Source organism: Aethalodelphis obliquidens, unplaced genomic scaffold (genome assembly GCF_003676395.1).
Source record: "Aethalodelphis obliquidens isolate GAN/ISIS:26980383/991018 unplaced genomic scaffold, ASM367639v1 scaffold4, whole genome shotgun sequence".
Taxonomy (NCBI): domain Eukaryota; kingdom Metazoa; phylum Chordata; class Mammalia; order Artiodactyla; family Delphinidae; genus Aethalodelphis; species Aethalodelphis obliquidens.
This window is the reverse complement of record NW_020837948.1, coordinates 10,752,250-10,773,582: the sequence shown is the minus strand read 5'-3', so window position 1 is coordinate 10,773,582 and position 21,333 is coordinate 10,752,250. Positions and strand designations below refer to the sequence as shown.

The following is a 21,333-nucleotide window of genomic DNA, read 5'->3' as shown; positions in this document are numbered from 1 at the left end:
GCAATTCCCCATCCAAGTTCTCCTGGAAATTGGGTTGAGATAAAGGGAGGGTAAGACCTCAAATCCACGACTAGAGAGATAACTGTGTTTCATTGGGTGGAAAAACATGAAATTCTGAGTCTCGGATGGCCCTCCTAAGGAAGCATCGACTCCCACCACTCTTCTTAGCATCGATCAGCCTGCCCGATTGGTTTTAAGATTACTGCCGCCGTCCTCAAGTACTGCCTGCCTCTGAACAAGAGCGACAGGTAACGCCTCCCAGCAGTTTTAGCCGGGCAGCCCCGTGTCCCCAAGCACAGGCCCAAACTTCCGGAGCACACCGCTCGACGGTGGGCGGAGCGGGGAGGAAGGCGGGCCACACATCTCTGAGGACTAGAGCACCGGGCAGCCCAGGCAGGTCGAGGGTCTGTGAGGCGACCGGGCCCCTCGCGGCCCGCCGGAGGGGCCGCGCGCCGCCGGAAGTTGGAGGGGGCGCTCGCCCGAGCGCCGGCCCCACAGCCAGGCCCTCCGCAGGGTCCGCCCTCCGCCGGGCATGGAGGAGGGCGCGGGAGCCGCGGCCGCCAGGACCCGCCCCCTCGCCTTCCAGAGCAAGCGACAGGCGGCGCGAGGAGGCGGGGCCGCGGCTGCTGGCGGTGTCTGCGCCTCGCGGTTTCGGAGCTAGCAGACGCTCGGGGAACATGGCGGCGGCCGAGCCCGCGGTCCCGGCGCTCCCCAGCGGCGGTGGCTTGGGGGCGCCGTCGGGCACGGTCCCCGTGCTTTTCTGCTTCTCGGTCTTCGCGCGGCCCTCAGCCGTGCCGCACGGCGCGGGCTACGAGCTGCTCATCCAGAAGTTCCTCAGTCTGTACGGCGACCAGATAGACATGCACCGCAAATTCGTGGTGCAGCTCTTCGCGGAGGAGTGGGGCCAGTACGTGGACCTGCCCAAGGGCTTCACGGTGAGCGAGCGCTGCAAGGTGCGCCTCGTGCCGCTGCAGATCCAGGTGGGTCTCGCGGGAGGGCCGCGCGCCGAGCCGCAGCTCCCGGTCCCCGTGCGTCCCCGTCCCCGCGGCGCTCCTCAGGTGCCCCGCGGCGGCGGGCCCTGCGCACCGCGCCCACTGGGAAGGGCCGTGCCGCTGTCGCAAGCCTCCGGGATGGCCCAGCGAAAGCGCTTGTCCGAAGGTGACGGTCACCGGCTGTCCTCGGCCGAGGACGGGGCGTGGGCCTCCCGGCTATTGGCGGCGCGCGCGAACGCCCCCACGTGTGTGGTCCTCAGCCGCCCGCATCCGCTTTGTGTGCCGGGAGCGAGTCCTAGCCTCCTGCGTAACCGAAGGGCTGTGCAGAGTAAGCTGTGTTTTTATTTGGGTTGATGCAGAACCAGGGAAAGGAGATTGTGGGGGAGTATCGGCCTCAGGGTTTGTTCCCGGAGTTGTGTTTACCACTTGCGGAAACACAAACTTCAGGAGTCCTATCCTTTCACCCATCCTCTTCCCCAGTTTTCTGCTCCTTTGATCTTAAGTCTTTCCTAACCTTAAGTGAAATAACCTTGTTTAGCCTCTTCCAAGTAACTGTCAACTGAATCTGTTGATTACATATATACGTTGCCTACCTTGAAAAAGTCGTTTGACTCAGCACTGCAGCACCTTCTTAAATACCCAACTTTAGCTAGACCATTCTTTCCTGGTCGTGCTGGCAGAAAAAGTTGTCATACTTGAGGATTATTTTATGCCTTTTTAATATTTTTAAAAAGCTGTGCTCTAATACTGCGCAGATCTGCCTCCTGTGTTCTTTTTATGCTCAGCTCAGAGGATTCACCGGAAGATTTATCCTGTTGAAAAGCAAGAACAAAAGGTGTATTTTAGGTACTACACCACCACCATTTTTTTTGGTTGAGAAACTGGTAAGCCATTTCTTTGGAAGACCCAACTGAAATGTGGGATTCAGGATTAGAAGGCATTTTAATATTCAGGTGTCATTTTCTGAGGACTGTTCTGTAGTTTTTGGTGGTTTTTTTGTTTGTTTGTTTTTCACTTGTAGTTGTCTGTGGAATTGGTCTTGTTTGCTATTACTCCAGCAAGTGATAGCAGAGGAAGGCCAGAAGCTTCCAAAGCAGATACTTTAACCAGAGGGCAAAGGCTGTGAGATTCTGTGGTCAACCCTTGGAGAGCCAAAAGGGAGACAGTTGGCGTCTGATACCCTAGAATTTGCCCTGCTCTTGGGAGAGTTGTGGTTGGTACGTGTTTACTACCACCCATTTTTATGCCTTCAAGAGTTTTCATGGCTGACACCTCTCTGCAGCCTTCCTTGTCAGTCTGTTTAGATTATTACTGCCAAAATATGGAAGAAGCTGGATGCACCTTTGACAAATCCATTAATAAAGGGGAGAATCCAAATACTAGCTGAAGAGATCTGGAGCTTTACTGAGGATGCAGACTTCTTTGTGATGCATTTCCTGTAGTGGTTGGGAGGGAGAGTGGGCTGTCACCTAAGAAGATGTTATGCCAAACTAGCACCCTCCCCAAGTCTTTAAGACTTCCCCCTCCCCCAACAATGGGATTTCTTATTTTGAAAAATTTAAAGCCTGGATCTGAGAACTCTTTTTAACTTATCAGTTTAGAAGTTAATGAAATATTTGTATATACCTGAAATGTCTTGTACATTCTCAAAAGGCATTATATAATTCAGGTCACATGTGGCTTTTGAAGTCTTTTGCTTGGTATTGGAGATAAAATATAGTTATTTTTTTGTGGTGATGTTTAAAATAATAATGATAATATCATTACTCTGTTCCATTCTTTTAAAAATGTTATTTTTTCCCCACTAAATAGTCCAATAATTCTTAAGCATCTGTTATAGGATACTTTATATATTTTAAAGTATTTAACAATATTTTTATATTCTTTCATTTTAGTAATCACAATAGCTTGACTTCTTCAGCCAGGTGCCTCCCCCAGCTTAAAAATAGGTAATGTGGAGGAATATACACACATACCATATATATCCATATACTTATTCTGATACCTATTTATATGAAGAGAGATATATATGTGTGTGTGTGTATGTGTATGGATATTCTCAGAAGAAAAAGGGAAGATACTTCTTTTCATGACCGTTTTACTGTATTTTTTTGGAACCTGGCTGTGTAATCCTAGAGACATGGACATTTTCTGGCTGGATGAGAATGTAGAGTTCACTCCACATTTGAGTGGCAGCTGTAAGTGCCTGGCCCAGTGAATGTAAACATGGGTAAGACCCAATTCTTGTTCCGTACCTAGTAATCTAACTCCTTCGTTTTACCAAAGAGCAGAACATGTAGGAAATTGCCTGAGGTTCCATGGTAAAGCGTGTGAAGGTCCTACAGCTGGCCGTAGCATTTATGTTCTCTTTTCATGCTTAATGAAAATAGCAAGCAGAATGGAAAACAAGCCGCAAACTTGAGCTTGTAACAGCATTTGTTTTGATGCTATTCGTTGTTTCTGTGGAACAGATGCCTGTCACTCAGCAAGACTCAAGGTGGCCTGTCAGTGAGGCCATGCTCTGAGTATAGGCCCCTTCTCCCAGAGGCAGGGATGAAGAGCATGTTTGGCCACATGTAATCCACAGCTTAAATAATGCCATTTATTATTTCTCCAAGAATAGGCCTCATAGCCTCTGTGGCCCTGGCTAACATACAAAATATTCTAGAATGTATTCTTAATTTACACAGGGGTCCGAGTTTGCTTTCACGCTTGTTCTGACTGACGTTGCTAGTGACCTTGTAAAACACAGTGGCTGCTTGTGCCACACTGTCTGCGCTGGTGGTTGGTTAGTGGTTCTGTGGGGATTGATCTTTAAGACCCCCATTGCCAGTATTAGGCTCTGGTAACTTTTTAGTGTCTTCTTTTCTGAAATATTCTGTCCAAGTGACCGAATGTCTGCCGACAGCTCAGGTAGCTGAAGACAGCTCATGTTTCAAGCACGGTTATGAGTCTTCAGCCTTGTCAAAATGCTTGAAGTCTAAGGAATTTTGAGACGCAGGGGAAGAAATGTAAATGAGAGGATTATACAGTGGGAATTTAGGTCATTTTCATGACTTATAAGTGTTAATTTTTCACAAGGTATTTCCCAAGTTTTAACTAACGGAGAATTCAACCCTGGACACTTGGGCAGAGCCCAAGTAGAAGAGAGGAAGAAAAGGACATAGTAAGAATGACAGCAGCGAGAGGATTTTACTTCGGTATGTAGGAGGGAAGCCTCTGGCAGCTTCCTCTGGGCAGAAGATAAGGGCTTCCCTGGGAAGGTTATTTCGACTTTTTCCTGAGGTAGTTAATTTGGAAGGGATTCTGCTCCAGGTTTTACTTCTTGGAAGTTTATTAGTACTATGATTATTTTAAACAGAGGTGTAGATGTTTTATAGCTAGAAGAGACCCCAGAGTACATGGTGGGAAGGGAGAGAAGGCAGGGTTTGGAAAGAAAGGGGAAAGGACTTGGGTCTCCCTTGGGCTTGCTAGTTGGAAGGTGGTGATTTTTTTTTTTTTTCTTTTGCGGTACGCGGGCCTACTCACCGTTGCGGCCTCTCCCGTTACGGAGCACAGGCTCCGGACGCGCAGGCTTAGCGGCCATGGCTCACGGGCCCAGCCGCTCCGCGGCATGTGGGATCCTCCCAGACCGGGACACGAACCCATGTCCCCTGCATCGGCAGGCGGACTCCCAACCACTGCGCCAACAGGGAAGCCCGAAGGTGGTGATTTTTGATTTCAGAACCTTTACTGTGGAGCGTGTAGGAGGAGCAGGTAGATAAGCTAATGCTCGGAACTCTTGAGTTAGAGAAGCAGGCAGGAACTATCTTGGGAGGCACACAGTGTCAGGGGCACTGGAGAAAACAGCTGGATCCTGAGGGTATGATATTGTCTGCCCGCCCACTTTTTAAGAATTTAACATTGCAGATTACTGCCCAAAGCATTGTACACATTTTGCCTCTTGTGGATACATTAGAGGCTACCTATAAATAAACTGTGTTTGAGTGGGAGCTAAACACAATTTCCAAACTGTGTTTGGAACTTTTTTCTGTCATTTAGTTTGCCAAGGGGAATCCAAAGTAGATTCAGATATCACTGTGTTCCTGGGATCTGGCCAGCTTCACCTTCACTCCAACCTCAGGTACAGTCTAAAGAAATCCATCGTCCTTAACACTGAAATTGATGGAGTTGGCTGGCTTCCCTTAGGCAGTTAGAAAGCTCGCTGGAGTTGTAACCTCAGTGCAAGTGACATTAGTGCTTACAGCAGGTGAGTAGGTTGTAAAATAAGAGTGAAATAAATATTCTTTTGTAGTCTAAATTAAAAAGCCCCAAACCGTTTTGCCAGGAGCAGATCATGTAATTGTCAGTCTTTTGGTGACATTTAGAAATCCACTTTATGAATCATTTCTTAATTCTGTAGACTAGGTTAACATAAGTTAGGCAATATCAGTATTTCTTTCTATATATTTATTGTTTTCATAAGGGATTTTAGTAGTAAGTGGTATTTTAACCTCATTACAGAAGAACTATTTTTAACATGTGCTGACCTTCAGAGCGTGTGTTTCCTATAGGAGGGATACACAATAACCTAATACATTTATTGATTGATTTACATGAAGCTGATTTAATCCTTGAAATAGCCCTGTGAGGTAGACACTATTTTTATTACTTCGTTACAGATTAAGAAGCAGCTGTTTGGAGATGTTAATGATTTGCTGCATTTCATGTAATTGAAATTAGTGAAATTGACATTTGGACTCAGATTCTAATGCGCCTGGGCTGTCCTGTGTAGGCATTCTTGTAACCTGGGAGAGTCATGTCACAGACCTCTGTTTTGAGTCAGTATTGGAACAAAGCCTTACTATGCCTGTGGTAATCGGGTTTCCTTGGAAACACTTCTCAGTGAAATAATGATACCTCATATCCCCTTCTAGACCCCTCTCCCAAGCACATCATGCCTATATTGTGACTATAACAGACTACTAAAATTTTGAAAACATCACATTTACAATTCCAAACTTTAATCATTCCTAAAGATGTACAGTTTACTCACTGTAGTCGTTCGCTAGTTTGCTGCTGTAACAAAGTATAATACTACAGACTGAGTGGCTTATACAACAGAAATTTATTTTCTCATAATTCTGGAGGGTTTAGATCAGGTTTGGTTCCTTCTGAGCGCTGTGAAGAAGCCGTTCCATGCCTCCCTCCTGGCTTTTGGTGGTTTGTTGGGAGTCTTTGGCATTGTGTGGCTTGTAGACATGTCACCTTGATCTCTCCCTTCATGTTCACATGGCCTTCTCTGTGCCCAGATTTCCCCTTTTGATAAGGATGCCACTCATGTTGGATTAGGCACCCACTCTACTCCAGTATGACGTCATCTTAACTAATTATGTTTTCAGTGACTATTTCCAAATAAGGCCACTTTCTGAGGTACAGTACTGGTGGTTAGGAATTCAACATATAAATTTTAGAGCACACCATTCAACATACAACACTCACCATGCATTACGTTTATGGAGAGAACAGAAGTGGGGCACCATGTATCACTAAGCAAGGCCAGCCACTGTGTATGTGCCTGTCCTGAGTAACCGAGCAAGGGAGGAGCAGATTCCTTGCAGATGTAGCAGCCATTGTTAGAAAATGGTCAGAGCACATGTGGAAGTGAAGGAGGGTAAATACTGTTATGACTGTGGTAATAATGAGACTTGGGGATGAAGAGTCTTTTGAATATGAAATCTAAGGTTGAATGCCAGCTAAGACAGTTCTTAAGAAAGTGGACAAAAAATTTATACTTGACATTTATCTCTTAAACTGTTGCTTGAGGAAGCCATTGGTTGTGATCAGCTTTTTGTGTTGAAATATGTATATTGAAATACGTATTTTTTATGTATATGTGTATGTGTAGGGATTTATGTGTATAAATATATGAAGGTGTGTGTGTATACACATGTTTACTTTTATATGTGATTTCTTCATACTTCTTGAATATGTGTTGATCTGTAATTGCTTCGCTTTTACTCGTGATGGCACTTGGTCAAGGTCACTTTTAATTTGCTATCTTGCAGTTGCATGTTTGACAATGAGCAGCACTTTAGTTATGTACAAGGTTTTGGTTTAAGAGGAATTTCTGAGTCAAGTTACGAAGTCCCTGAATTATAGAGTCAGTGTGTAATTTAACAATTACTGAAATTCATGTGGATTTGGGGTGGATGGGGGGTTTGGTTAGAGTTTCTCAGTAGTTTTTTATTTGTTTGTTTTTTGTTTTGGTAGCCTCAAATCCTCCTTTTTCTGTCCTGTAAGATATGGAGTTTATTCATAAAGTAGCATCTTTCCCCCCTACTACTATGGCATAGGGAGACCTTTTTTCTTTTTTCATAAACTTCTAATTTTAGAATAGTGTTGATTTACAACAAAGTTGCAAAGGATAGTACAGAGAGCTAGCTCCTTTATACCTGACCTAGTTTCCCTTCTTGCTAACATCTTACATTACTGTGGCATATTTGTCACAGCTAAGGAACCAACATTGGTACATTACTATAAGCTGAGCGCCACACTTTAGTCAGATTTCACTAGCTTTTCCCTAATGTCCTCTTTCTGTCCCAGGATCCAATTCAGGATACCGATTACGTTTAGTTGTCATGTCTCCTTGGACTCCTGTGGGTTATGGCAGTTTCTCAGAGTTTCATTGTTCTTAATGACCTTGACAGTTTTAAGGAGTACTGATTAGATATTTTTTATTCCTTTTTTTTTTTTTCCCCGATACGCGGGCCTCTCTCCGCTGCGGCTTCTCCCGCTGCGGAGCACAGGCTCCGGACGCGCAGACTCAGCGGCCACGGCCCACGGGCCCAGCCGCTCCACGGCATGTGGGATCCTCCCAGACCGGGGCACGAACCCGTGTCCCCTGCATGGGCAGGCGGACTCCCAACCACTGCGCCACCAGGGAAGTCCTGATTAGATATTTTTGTAGAATGACCTCATTTTGGGTTTATCTGATGTTTTCCTCATGCTTCAACCCGGGTTGTGAGATTTTGAGAGGAAGATCATGAAGGTCATTCTCATCATATATCAAAGCTGAATATTGTCACCATGGATTACCTCAATCTTGATCACCTGGCTGTGGCCCTGTTCACCATTACCCTCCCTCTATACTCTAAAGAAGCAAATTACTAAGGGCAGGTCATATTCAAGGGGATGTCAACTCCTGGAGAGGAGAATGTCTAAGGCATTTTTGTTTCATGAAATTATAACCAGTCATTTCTGCATAAAAATATGCCTCACCCGCTTGTCTCTATGGTTTCTTTCTTTAACTGAAGGTTTATAGATGATGAATTCCTCTACTAGAAAGGATTTGCAGGGTGCTAAGGATTTCAGGGCTGCATTTTCTGACCTCCTCAATCTGTGTCTAATATGACATACGTCTGATGTGGTCCCCTGCCTAGAACAGATACCTCACAGCTGAAATGAGGTATAGGGAAGCACCAGGTAACAGGAACCCCAGGAGACCACAAGTCTGAATATTCTAGGATTTCTGAGTAGGTAAGGTTTTATTCCTTTAAATATCCCAATTTTTTGTATTTTGACCATTTTATATGGTAGTCCTAAAATATTATGTAACTTATTTTCTTAATGAGTGTGATAAAATGATTTTGTCCCAATTTATAACTTATATACAGCTTGTTACTCCTTCATTGGAGTCTAGAATGAGAACTAGTTGAGTTTTGATCTGCTTTTATTGTATTTTTAATCGTTTCTTCCTCAGCTGTCATTTCTTGTTGCTATCCGTTTGCCTATCTTCAGCAGTTCCCTTTCAGATTTGCTGTTTCCAATCCTGTGTTAATTTATAATCCAGACAACCAAACTTGTTAGGAATGTATACAGAGTTAGTCAGTACAGTCTGAGATAAGATCTGAAAGCTGGAGATCGAAGCAAGTGTCGGCTGTGTGTTCGTGCATGGCCATCCAGCATACTTGGGCAACTGCCTGGGAGTTTTATTTTGCCTGCTTGCTGGTATTCCCATGTGGTAGAATGGCAAGATGGCTAAGGTGCCTTAACAGTTACTTGAAACAAGACAGTTACAGCTAAACTGCTTTTCATAATGTCCCCTCAACACATGGTGGATGACTAGGGACCCCTGGTTCAAATTTCTAAAAGAATATATATATATGGATTTTAAGCCTTTTGAGCCAAGATTTAATGTTTACTGAAATTTAAGATACATGGTCATAGTGACTGGTTTTCAACCAAGTACCCTAAGTACTTACCTATACATCAGACTCATTGCTTTTGATAATGACCAAAATGGAAGCATGGTACTTGCATTAAAAATTTAAGTAAGGAAGGAGCCTGAATATTTATTTTAAACATAGTTTATTGGCAGAGTAGGAAAACCCTCCACATAGTGTTAGAATTAAAGATGGCACTTGCATTCTGACATGAACTTGGTGTTGGACTGCACATGGTTAATCAGTGCACACTTATAGAGTTAATACCAGAGGGAGATTAAGGTGCTGGAGTCCTTCAGACCAGGACACAGATAAATAAAAGTGCAAACTGACTAGAACAGTCGTACTGTTAAGGATAAAAGATTCCTTTTGATGATTCATTTAATTCTTGTAGTAATTGTTTCTTGGGAGTATGCCATGTGCACAGATACTAAGGCAGAGTCAGGGCCAGGCTGGTGGTGAAGCCACCACCATGTAATCAGGACTCAGGTTCCTCTATAAAATTATGAGTAATTATTGACTGTGGGTGGTTTAGGTTAATTAGAGGGGAGACTTACAGGGTGCCTAGTAAGAGTAGTGGCATGGGTTCATTCATGATCAGACTGTATCCTTTCCAGAGCTTTCTCTCATTTGAGAAGGTAGAAAGAAAAGTACCATGGACTTTTAAGAATTAAATTCTTGTATTCAACAGTGATTTTTCCCTTTTTGGTAGATCCATATTGGGCCCAAGTTGTTATAATAGACCAACTACAGCAATTAATGTAAAGCATGGTAATCTAATACCCATCTTAATTCATTGACTTTCCTGATTGTGATAAATATGTGTAAGAATTCAGATGTCAAATTTATGTCTTTCCATTTGACAGTGGTGATGTGCTTGACATCATTTCATTGCATTTTATTTGAAGTGTAAGAAGTTATTCTTGAGAATACCAACTTAATATTTCTGTGTTGATGATAGCAGTATATCTAGATTTGTTTCGTTTTTTTAGTTTTTTGTTCCATAATCTTTGCTACAGATTATTTAAATTTTATTCTTTGTTCTTGTAAGCAATGCCATCAACAGATTTAAGTTTTTTACTGTTTTTTTATTATAAAAGTAATACATCTTTTTAAATAACATTTAGCAAATGTTTTAAAATAGCATTTGAAAAATAAAAGAAAGGTATTAAGAAAAAATGTTATCAGCATCCCTAACTATATAACCACGTGTTCATATTTTCATGTATTTGCTTCTACTTTTTATTCATATTTTTACATTATTGAAATACTATTGAACTGTGCTCTGTTTTTAAAATTAACGTTAGATTATGGCATTTCTTCTTAGATGGTGCACATTTTTTGAAAACATATACATACGTTATTTTAATAGGCTAAAAAATGTTTGTCGTGTGAATGTGTTAAAATTTGTGAAATCATTTTTGTATTGTTGGTTCTTGGTTTATTTCTAATTTTCACTATTAAAAGCAATTCAGTGGACATCTTTGGGCATAATTTTTTTTCCTGTTATTCATATCACTTCTCTTAGACAATAGTTGTAGAAATGGATTTAATGGGTCAAACAGTAGGAATGTTTTTCTCTCTTTACTGACCTCCAGCTGAAAATAAATGTCATTGTATAACAAATGCTAAATCATTCTTTTTTTCTTTTTTCTTCAGCTTACTACCCTGGGAAATCTTACACCTTCAAGCACTGTGTTTTTCTGCTGTGATATGCAGGAAAGGTTCAGACCAGCCATCAAGTATTTTGGAGATATTATTAGTGTGGGACAGAGATTGGTATGCTTGCTTGTTCATTTTTTCCAATTTGCTAAAGCATGATTCATACGCAAACATATGTATATTGCTACTTATCTTTGTGTGTTTGTTTTCCTCCAGTTACAAGGGGCCCGGATTTTAGGAATTCCAGTTATTGTAACAGAACAGTACCCTAAAGGTCTTGGTAGCACCGTTCAAGAAATTGATTTAACGGGTGTAAAACTGGTACTTCCAAAGACCAAGTTTTCAATGGTATTACCAGAAGTAGAAGCAGCATTAGCAGAGATTCCTGGAGTCAGGAGTGTTGTGTTATTTGGAGTAGAAGTGAGTACCTCTTGTTCTGTTTTGGACACGATATCATTTGTAGAAAGCTTGTTATTTCCAGAATGTAATTTTGTATATAGAATACCATGTAGGTATCTGATAGAAAATAGCTACCAGTTTTTAAGTGTTGACTACTTGCATGGCACTGATCTAAACACTTTATATATATTGATTTGTTGAACTCTCACAGCAATCCTCTGAGCTAAGTACTTTTGGTCTCATATTGTAGGTGAGAAAACTCAAACAAGGTGCTATGTGTCTTGCCCAAGGTCATAGTTAGTTGAAGTTAGATGAAGCTGCATTTGAATCTAGGTTGATAGATTCTTGGGCCTTTACTTTGAACCCCAACTTTTGGAACACATTTTCACCAAAGACAGTATGTTTATGTATGTGTTATAGGAGCTCACCTTGGCCATGTTTTTGTTTTAGAAAAACCTTAAAAGTCATGTAGTTCATTGTCCTTCACATTTGAATCATGTGTACCTATTTTTTTAAAGGAAAAAAAATACTCATGGATTCCTAATGCTGATTAAAATGATTTTTTGTTTGGTTTGTTTTTTTGACATGTAGAAACAGAATATAAGTATTTATTCATAGCTTTTAAACACCTCTTGAACTAAAATTTTAAAATTATGAAAACAGTGAAATCCAAATAATATTAAAGACATCCATGATGTTTTGATAGTAGGTTTCAGGGTAGTAGGTTTTAATAGCCTCAGGTTTAGATATAAAAATTTCTGTATTTTGACTTAAATAATGATAAAATAAAGGAAGCCTATTTGTATAAATATGTCACACCAAATGCTGACTTTTGCACTTTTCTTGCTTGTTCATCATTAGACCTCATGTCTAATCAAAATCATCTTTGAGCAGTCCTCCAGTGCTAATTTTAATGAGTTGTCAGTTGATAATTCTCCACAGCCCTCTTGTCATATGAAGATAAGGTTGGTTGGCATTATTAAAATCTGCTTTCATTGGTTATATAATCCACTTATTGTTGGAGCATGTTTTTACTCTTTATTCTCGGCTGATGAATTGTTACAAGTTCATACTTAGAAAGATGGAATCTGTATAATTCATTTTCTGGTGATGTATACTGGGTATTTTTTGCCTGTGCTACAAGTTATTTTTAACTTGGCTTACCTTTATACTACTGGGTGCCTTACCACAACTCAGTTTTCCCACCATTATCTCAATTGGCAGTACTGCAAACGCGTTCTTTGTGTTAGGCACGTGGTGTGAATACAGAAATAAACCCAACTGCGAGTGGCATCAAAACTGAGTGGTAGTAGTCAGCCATATGAAGGTCGTCCAGATGACATAGATGAAAATCTTTAAAAAAAGTGCTCACAGCGCTCTAAGAATATGTTCAAGGTTCCCAGTATAAAGAACATTGATGTAATGCAGTCCCTGACTTAACAAAGAGGCAGCCAAAGCCAGAAATGCTGTTTATGCTCAAGATCACTAGTGAGTTGGAGGCAAAACTAGATGTGGACAAGGCCATTAGACCTGTAGTGCTCTTTCTGCTCTACCGTGTTGCTGCACATTTGTAAAATACTGGTAGTTTACCACGTTATTACATATGGTTTTTACTTTCCTACTAGACCCATGTGTGCATCCAACAGACAGCTCTGGAGCTCGTTGGCAGAGGTATTGAGGTTCATATTGTTGCTGATGCCACGTCATCGAGAAGCATGATGGACAGGATGTTTGCTCTTGAGGTAATTGTCCTGCTTTAAAATAAATCATTAGCCAAGGCTTCCAAGTAAATTTGGAGAGTATCAAATATGTAACAGCAGTGAAAGATTTACCTCTTAGATTTGAGCTTGGTCTGACAACCATCAGGCTGATTTCTGGGGTTTCTACTACGCACGACAAACCTCTGAGGTCTCACCATCATATCCTGTTTTACATCTTCTGTCTTTATTTCTAGATGTCTAGTGATGCCAAATGCTCCTTTACATCTTCTTTCGTAACTTTGCTAGTTTTGCACATCAACTAAGAGGTATTCCAGTAAGCTTACTCTGAACTACTGAAAGATTTGCAAATTAACAACAGTTCACCTAGGCTTAACTCGTCCAGGGTCTAGCCAACACCTAGGGTATGGTGGGCCGAAGCCTGGTTCAGCCACTTGTTAGATTTCCTCAGACTTGAATTTCTGGGGATAGGAGGTGTGTCTCTGACTGTGGGCACCACTCACACACAGTGTTTAATGGCTCTCTGCGTGGAGTGTCAAGATATACTTCAGAGTCAGGGAGTTGATGACTTTCATCAGTGTTGCATAACAGTAGCCTTACGTAAGCATTGTCTATTCCGAGACTGTTGAAAAACAAACTCCCACAATTAATCCTTTGAACCTTCACTCCGCATTGTGCATCTCTCTCTTTCATGTTTAATTCTAATTCTATAATAGCTTTAAAGTAATGTCAATCTGGATTGAATTACTGAATTTTTAACTGATTATTTTTATTGAGAATGGGAAATGTAGATTTTTTTTGAGACCCTCCAGTGTTCCATGCATAAGCTGACCTGTGAACCACTTTCTCTGTAGGATTGCTCAATCACCTCTCTAGCCTAAAATGTTCCCTAGGGTGGTGAGTTGGACAAATAAGAAAGAGAGGAAAGAAAGGAGACTCAAGTCAGTGGGGAGGGCTGATGTAGAAGCAGGCGGGTAGCTGTCAGCAGCAGTGGTTTTAAGGCCCTGGTTGGCCATCCCTTCTCTTATTCCTGAGCAGTGAGTCCTATTTTGCGATTATAGGTGGAAATGGTTTTATTTATTTTATTCAACTATTTTCAAGTCCACTTGGACTACTGGGTTCTCTGGTTGGTTAGATACTAAGTGTTGCTTCTTCCCCTCTCAGCAGAGATCTTTAAGCTGTTCTTACAGTCATAGTTAGCTTCCACTTTTCAAATTTCCTTAGTAATCTGAGTTTAAACACTTCCACTGTCAGATCCGTACTACCTCGGCAGGCAGCTCTTTTCTTCTTTGAATACCTTTATGGTAATGCTGAGGTCCAGAACTTGAAGTGTTTCCAAGGAAGCGAAAAACTAAGAACATACAAAACCAAAAATTTTCCTTGCTTGTAAAGCGATTTCAAGAACTTTTGTCCTACATTCGTTTTTTAGATGTCTTTATTATGCCATTTATTACAGAAAATTTTGATTGTTGGCAGTTCTGTGTTCTACCAAGACTCAGAATAAAAACAGCCATTTTACCATCTGAGCCTCATTCTTTTGGAGGTAGTCTGTAATCTTACTGATTAGGAGGAGTCTAAACAGTGGAGGGGTAATATGGGTTTGAATTCAGGTTCTGGCATTTTGTAAATTAGTGTCCTTGGACAAATTACCTAATATCTTTGCCTCAGATTTCTCATTGGTGATGTGAAATAAAATTCATATTTTTATGGCAAGACAAGAAAAATTTAAACATGAAAAAATTTTCTTTGCCCTTTGGCCTCCTCTCTCCTCCCTACTGTGCATTGTGTATCTAAAGTATGCATCGACCAAACCTCCCATCAGCAGAAATACCTGCTCAACCATAAAGAGCAGACAACCCCTTAAAAGATAACATTCCTTCTTGATCTTCTAAAGGGTCACATGACCCACGACAATGGCACTTAGATCTGGATTATGTAAACTGTCAATAATAGGTCATTTAATGTACAGCCCTCTGTCTCAATTTATGTAACTGTGCTTTGACTTCTAACGGGTGGACCAGTTCTCAGAGCTTTCTGAGGGGCTGTTCCCAGGTTATAATCCTCACTTTGGCTTGAATAAAATTTTCCATTTCTTCCTTTTTTTTAATTGGAGTATAATTGCTTTACAATGTTGTGTTAGTTTCTGCTGTACAATGAAGTGAGTCAGCTATATGTATACCTATGTCCCCTCTCTCTTGGACCTCCCTCCCACCCACCTAGGTCGTCACAAAGCACCGAGCTGAGCTTCCTGTGCTTTATAGCATGTTCCTGCTAGCTATCTATTTTATGCATGGTAGTGTATATATATCAATCCTAATCTCCCAATTCATCCCACCCTCACCTTCCACCCCTGTGTCCACATGTCCGTTCTCTAAGTCTGTGTCTCTATTCCTGCCTTGCAAATAGGTTCATCTGTTTCTTTCTTAGATTGATGGATTAATTTTTTGTTGACTGTGAAATAGAAATAATAGTCATTACGTGGGAGGATTTTTGTGAAGAATCAATGAAATAATGTATCGATAGCACTTAGTACAGTGTCTGATATGGTAAACACTCAAATGTTAGCTGTTGCTTTTATTTTTACTGTAGCTATTATTTGTTTTTGCTGTCTTCATGAGGTTTAACTGATCAGAAAAGTATAAGCATATATCAGCTTCCAAGACCCAGAATGGACTAGTCCTGAGAAGTTCTGAGGAGGGAAGGAAGGAATATGGTCTGGGCGGGGTTTGGAAGAGCCTGGAGCAGCCAGCATTGCCTTGGCTTACGGTGCTGAGGTTGAAAGGGAGAGAAGAAGCAGGTCAGGTGGTGATGGGGGAAGATGTGTGCCACATTTCAGATTTTTCCTCTTAGTCTTAATTTGGTATGGAGGTGCTCTAGTCCCTCAGTCCTTGGGAGAAATGTTAAGTCTCCTTTTTTCTTCTGTGACTATGCAAGTGAAATAGAGATCTGGTCTGCTCCCCTTCTTTTTTTCCTTGAGAACGCAACTACTTGAGGTCATTCCTGAGACTCCCCATATTGCCTGTTAAGACCATTGTACTAATAATATTTATAGTTACCGTTATTAAAACTTCTCTGCCAGGATCTGTGGTGTGTGCTTTATTCCACAAAATTTTTTGAGCACCTACCATCTGTCAGGCATTTTTCTTTCAACTTACAATTGTCGAGTAAATGTGAGATAAAATAGACTAAAACCGTCTCATGAGCTTGATGTCCTTGTACTTCTGGGGAGTTGTTAGTGTTACTTGGGAATTTAATGGGTTTAGTCTTTTTTTTCCCCACCCTCTCTGAGACCATCTTGGCTTTGTGTTCTTGCATTTTTAGGTTTGTGGGTCAGAGTAACCTTTCCTTTGGCCTAGTTGGACTGGTTTTGCAAGTGTAAGGGAAGAACTCAGGAAGCCTATTAAACCGTGTACCCATTTGCATTAAACAGCTGGAGTTTTAATTGCCCCTTCTAAAGCCAGGAGATAAAGTGAGTGTGGGACCAGTATTGTAGGTGTACTCATAGCTCAAGGTGGTGGGCAGGAACCTGCCGGTGTCTGGAAAAAGTGCTGCTGTTCTCTTTCTGCTCAGGTACCCTTCTGGGTTGGGGCTGGGAAGGCACCGTGGGAAGATCTGTTAGTCTGATCTAAAGACTTTGCAATCTTAGCAAAGGCGTGAGCCACGCCTTCCCCTAACACAGGTTCTTGGCTGGATTACTTTCGAATGCAATCAATATTGGGCATATCTCCGTCTTGAAGTTAAATAATTTTATGTTTCTGTTTACTAAAGTTCTTTTGTGTGCCTCTAGTGTCCCAGCTTGCCCCTGCCACAGTGTACGGACTCACAGCATCCCTGAGGGTTGCTGGCTTAGGGTGGATCCGGTGCTGCTCTAGTCTGGTCAGGAAAGCACTATGGAAAAAAGCTGCCTTCTTCCTGGGTCATCACATTTCTTCCTCAGACCTGGAAACAGTTTTCTGTCCTTCCTGCCTCATGAAGGAACTAGAAAGATTACTGAGAACTGACCTTTGTTTGCACTTTGGAATATAGAAGGCACTTTCACAGACATTGAAAGTATGATTCAGATTCAGACTGACTGATTGAAAGTCCGTTGATTCAACAGGGAGCAGTAAGGAAGGCAGGCAGCCAGGGAGAGAGCTGCATTTGGATGGCTGGACATTCACGGCACCGAGCTGCAGCTAGTCTTATTCCCCGCCCTGCTGTCTGAAGCAAGCACACAGTCCTTTGAGATTTCTGAGGGTTTGATACGATAGTCAGGAGTTGACTGAAAAGCAAGGAGGAGGAAATTAGTCTCCAGACGTCTTTAAAGAACTCAGTGATGACTCATCCTCTGGGATTTGTCCCAACGTACAGGACACTAGCAGCCTCACTTATTTCTTCCTCTTTCCTATGTAACCTTCTGCTGTTTTTTCATTTCTCCAGAGCTGTGGTCAGCCTGCTCTGCACACTCCTGTGCTGGTGTTTGAGGTCCAAGCTTGCTATCTGATAAGTAGGCTATGGCTTACACTCCCTTCTGCATCCTTGGGGATAAAAAGGAAGAGTCTGCCAGTGGGAAGGTTGGGTCTCTGGATCTGCAGCCATTTGAAGGGTTTACTTTGGCTCCATTGGGATGTCCTGTTTATTCAGGTGACTCCCTTTATGACGAGACACTGATCCACGTCTTTTCCTCTAACTTGCATAGGAATCGTGTCTAACCACCTCATCTTCTAAGGCTCTTACAGTGAATGTTGCTTGGAGTAACAAACAGTTGGTCTGTTTTTTTCCCTGAGGTTTCTGATAAATACATCCAGAAAATGGATCTCTGCTCTAGAATTCTCCTCCCATTCCCCTCTCCCACCCTTTTCTCCACTTTCTCTTCTTTGCCCTCCTCCTTCCCTTTCCCTCCTCCCTTCCTTGAGATTTCTGTCCTTAGCTCTTTATTATGATTCCACTGGAACAATTTGGCAAGGATGTTCTTTCACCTGTCAATGAAACTCTATACAACCTTAAATTTTATACTCCTGTTTATGATTCTAAAAAGCTTACAATGGTGGCAATGGTAGTGGTTCTGTTGTCGTCCAGTGGCACATTCTTAAACCTCACATGAGGCTCCTCTACCACCAGCATTTCTTACTTACGGGAAGGGCATGCAGTTTAATGTCAGATATTTGGAGAGAGGAAAAAAAGAACTTAAGAATCATTGTTTTACAGTCCTTAGCCTTGATTTCCCTCTGTCCCTGGTGCATATAAGTGAGAATATTGGCAAGTGAGAATATTGGCTGCCTATTCTCTTTTACTTGTTCCTAGTCCTTATTACTAATATTGAGAACCATCATAAAGGGTTTGTGGTGTGGCTAGTTTGAAATCTCTCCTCATGTCTGAATTTGATGGTATGGCTAAGGGCCATGGTTTTGATAGAGGACACTAATCGTTGTGTCCTGGCATGCTTTTTGCTGTTTTAATACAGTGTTCATTCTCATGCTTAATTTCTTGATTTGTCTTTTTTTTTTTTTTTAAAGCGTCTTGCTCGAACTGGGATCATAGTGACTACAAGTGAAGCTGTTCTGCTACAGCTGGTGGCTGATAAAGATCATCCAAAATTCAAGGAAATTCAGAATCTAATTAAGGCGAGTGCTCCAGAGTCGGGTCTGCTTTCCAAAGTATAAGACATGTGAAGAACGGGTGTGCTACTCACCATCAGGTGACAGGACTGTAAGCCCGGACAAGCTCATGTCTCTAGTAGAAAGAATTAAAACGTTAAGTCAAAAATTGGCTCTTTTTTGCGCCTCTTAGTAAAACTTAACCAATTAGACCGTTTGGGTACCAGCATTTAGTTACAGATGTCAAAGGTTTTAGGTGCTGCTTACCTTCTTCTTATGTTAATGTGCTTTTATTTATTAAAAAAATTATAATGGAGGTGCCTGTTTTCTCTATACCATATACACTGATCATACTTTCAAAAGTGCACACTCTTGTGAAATTTTCTTAAATTGTGCACAGTTAAAGACAAAGATCTCCCAGTAATAGTTTGACTTTTGTCTTATTGTAAGATGTATGTTACAATGTTAATGTGGATTCAGTGCTTTTACTTTACAGGTTGATTGAAATAGGATTATTAAACGAGAATTTAAAAACAGGACTCTGGATCTTGTTACCCCTTTCACGATGCAGTCAAGTTATTTATTATGTTGCACTGGTTTAACCAGACAAACTTACGTTGAATAATTACATATCTTTCTTAATTATGCTAATTTTCTTATTCTGCTCACCATCACTAATTCTCTGTTAATGTTCTCTTTTTTAACTGAATCTTTTACCCAGAAAGACTCATTCGCTCATTGCTTGTTTTAATTTTGTAAACAGATGGGAGGATTTGCAACACCATATCATTAATGGAGGGCTGTTTTAACATCTTTGAAGTATTACTTTAGCTGAATAGCTTTATAACCATCTTGAATACATCTAATAAGCACAAGATTTAGCAAAAAGGTAAAGGCTGGATAAAACGTAGTTTTAAAACATCCATATTCTTGTTTGAAATTTTTTCCACCTACCTTCCAATTACTGTTAATGCAAAAGGCCTCAGTAATCATTTGGTAGTATTGCTTTTGCAGTCATTACTACCATTCAATAAATTTATTTTCATTAAATACTTACTATAGGGTTTTAAAACTTTTTAAAAAATATTATGTGAAATATGAAACATTGGTGTCTTTTATATTAAAGTAATTAAAGAAAACGTATTATGTGAATGAAGTTCTTTTGTCTGCCACAGCATGGCTCTATGAGTACTCTTCCAGGGATTCTAATATTTATTTAAAGGTGTAAAATTTTTGACATTTGTAATCTTTCAACTCATGGAAATTTTCGAAGAATGAAAATGTTTTGTCCATGGGGGTAAATGGATTTTATTGAAGGGCCTTCTTATTTAAGAGCAGTAGAAATTTTTTTTTTTTTTTTTTTCTGGTCAGTGTAACAAACAGCAATCTAGCATTCTTCTTAGGGTTATGTTTAAATTTTTTTCCCAGCAAACTTGTGTGTCAAAAAAGAAGAATCAAAGATTTCTACACATTTTAAAATAGTTTTTAATAAATTTAACCTAGTGCTTCTCAAACTCTAATATGAATACACATCACCTGGGGGATCTTGTTAAAATGCTGACTCTGGTTCAATAGGTCTGGCTTCTGTGCCTGACATTTTGCATTTCCAAAAAAAAAAAAAAAAAGCCAGTTTCTACCAGCCCTGCTCAGAAGAGACCAACCATACTTTATGAGTAGCAAGGATTTAACTAACATCACCTGTTTTCCTCCACTGAGTCCTGGCCCTTCCTCTCATGAAACACCACCCCAATGAAGCCTTTTCACAGCTGAAACAATTCTGTGAACTTGAGTCAGTTTCCTATGGCTACCATATTAAATTACCACAAACTCTGAGGTTTAAAACAACGCAAATTTATTATCTTCCAGTTCAGTAGGTTAGAAATCTGAAATGGGTTTCACTGGGCTAAAATCTGTCTTTCCCACTAGATTCTAAGCTTCTTGAAAGCAGGACCTGTGCATTTATTCTATACTCATTCTGGAAACTCATTTTGAGAACCTACTAAGTTCTAAACATGTGCTGAGGATAGAAAGATGCCCCAAGGAAGCTTAGGGTCTGGTACAAAATCAGATATATCATAACCTTTCAGTAAAAGTGAATTGAATTATGTCAAAGGTTCAGGAATGTCAGTACAACAAAGTTTAGAGTAATATACTTGTGAATTCTGCGTTCTCCCTTCTTTTTTGCAGATCATGCAAGCAAGGTGATGAGGCCTAATTATAGGAAACCTGAATTGATTTTAATACATTAGTCTTTGAATTGGAAGTGTCTCCAATTTTGTAAGGTAACAAAATTCTTTTAACTGATGTAAATAAAGACCTTGAGAACATAAGCAAAAGAATAGTCCAGTGTCTTGAATTGCAAGGGGGTTAGAAACAAGATCAAGACACATCGTTTATTGAAATGCTAAAACATATGCAGAAACTTTATCTGAAATTAAAAGTAATAAAAGTTACTCTAAACAGGAAAGCAAATACCCTATAACATCCATTTAATTACCACATTTCTCTAATTAGGAAGAATATTTTCTCTTTTTAAAAGTTGATATTTGGGTAAATATGACTTTAGATCTGGGTGGAACTTTAAAGATCACGATCTCAGGTCCATTTCAGCTGTAAAATTCTACAACGGTTTTCTTTCACAAGTGTGGCTAGTGAGACCCAGAGATAGATGTTTCTAGTTGCAGAGGTGAGGAAAGGCTCAGCAAGATGACAACTACATTACGTAACACGTTGCCCTGGGCTTCCTTACATTAGTTGATAACGCTAGAGATTATCAGAAGGA

General features: G+C 40.8%; 1 protein-coding gene across 3 annotated transcripts; it reads left to right on the top strand.

Moving 5' to 3' along the window:
* The first annotated feature begins 433 nt into the window (after positions 1-433).
* Positions 434-19,694, top strand: ISOC1 (isochorismatase domain containing 1). 3 transcript variants are annotated; one of them, XM_027098672.1, is made up of 6 exons: positions 434-980; positions 10,856-10,975; positions 11,075-11,278; positions 12,119-12,222; positions 12,883-12,999; positions 18,471-18,583. In XM_027098672.1, exons 1-5 carry the CDS (start codon positions 678-680, stop codon positions 12,974-12,976), a joined length of 825 nt encoding a protein of 274 aa, XP_026954473.1. In that variant the 5' UTR covers positions 434-677; the 3' UTR covers positions 12,977-12,999; positions 18,471-18,583. The 3 variants fall into 3 exon arrangements, with proteins under 3 accessions (XP_026954473.1, XP_026954462.1, XP_026954455.1); XM_027098661.1 differs by lacking the exon at positions 12,119-12,222 and having other exon boundaries at positions 453-935; positions 18,471-19,694; XM_027098654.1 differs by lacking the exon at positions 12,119-12,222 and having other exon boundaries at positions 454-980; positions 18,471-19,694.
* The last annotated feature ends 1,639 nt before the right edge of the window (positions 19,695-21,333 follow it).

What these genes read in the sequence shown, in the direction of transcription:
- ISOC1 (XM_027098654.1), top strand. Translation starts at nt 678, where the DNA reads ATGGCGGCGGCCGAGCCCGCGGTCCCGGCGCTCCCCAGCGGCGGTGGC. An exon ending in TTAGTGTGGGACAGAGATTG is followed by an intron (nt 10,976 to 11,074) that starts GTATGCTTGCTT and finishes GTTTTCCTCCAG; the next exon opens with TTACAAGGGGCCCGGATTTT. An exon ending in ACAGGATGTTTGCTCTTGAG is followed by an intron (nt 13,000 to 18,470) that starts GTAATTGTCCTG and finishes TTTTTTTTAAAG; the next exon opens with CGTCTTGCTCGAACTGGGAT.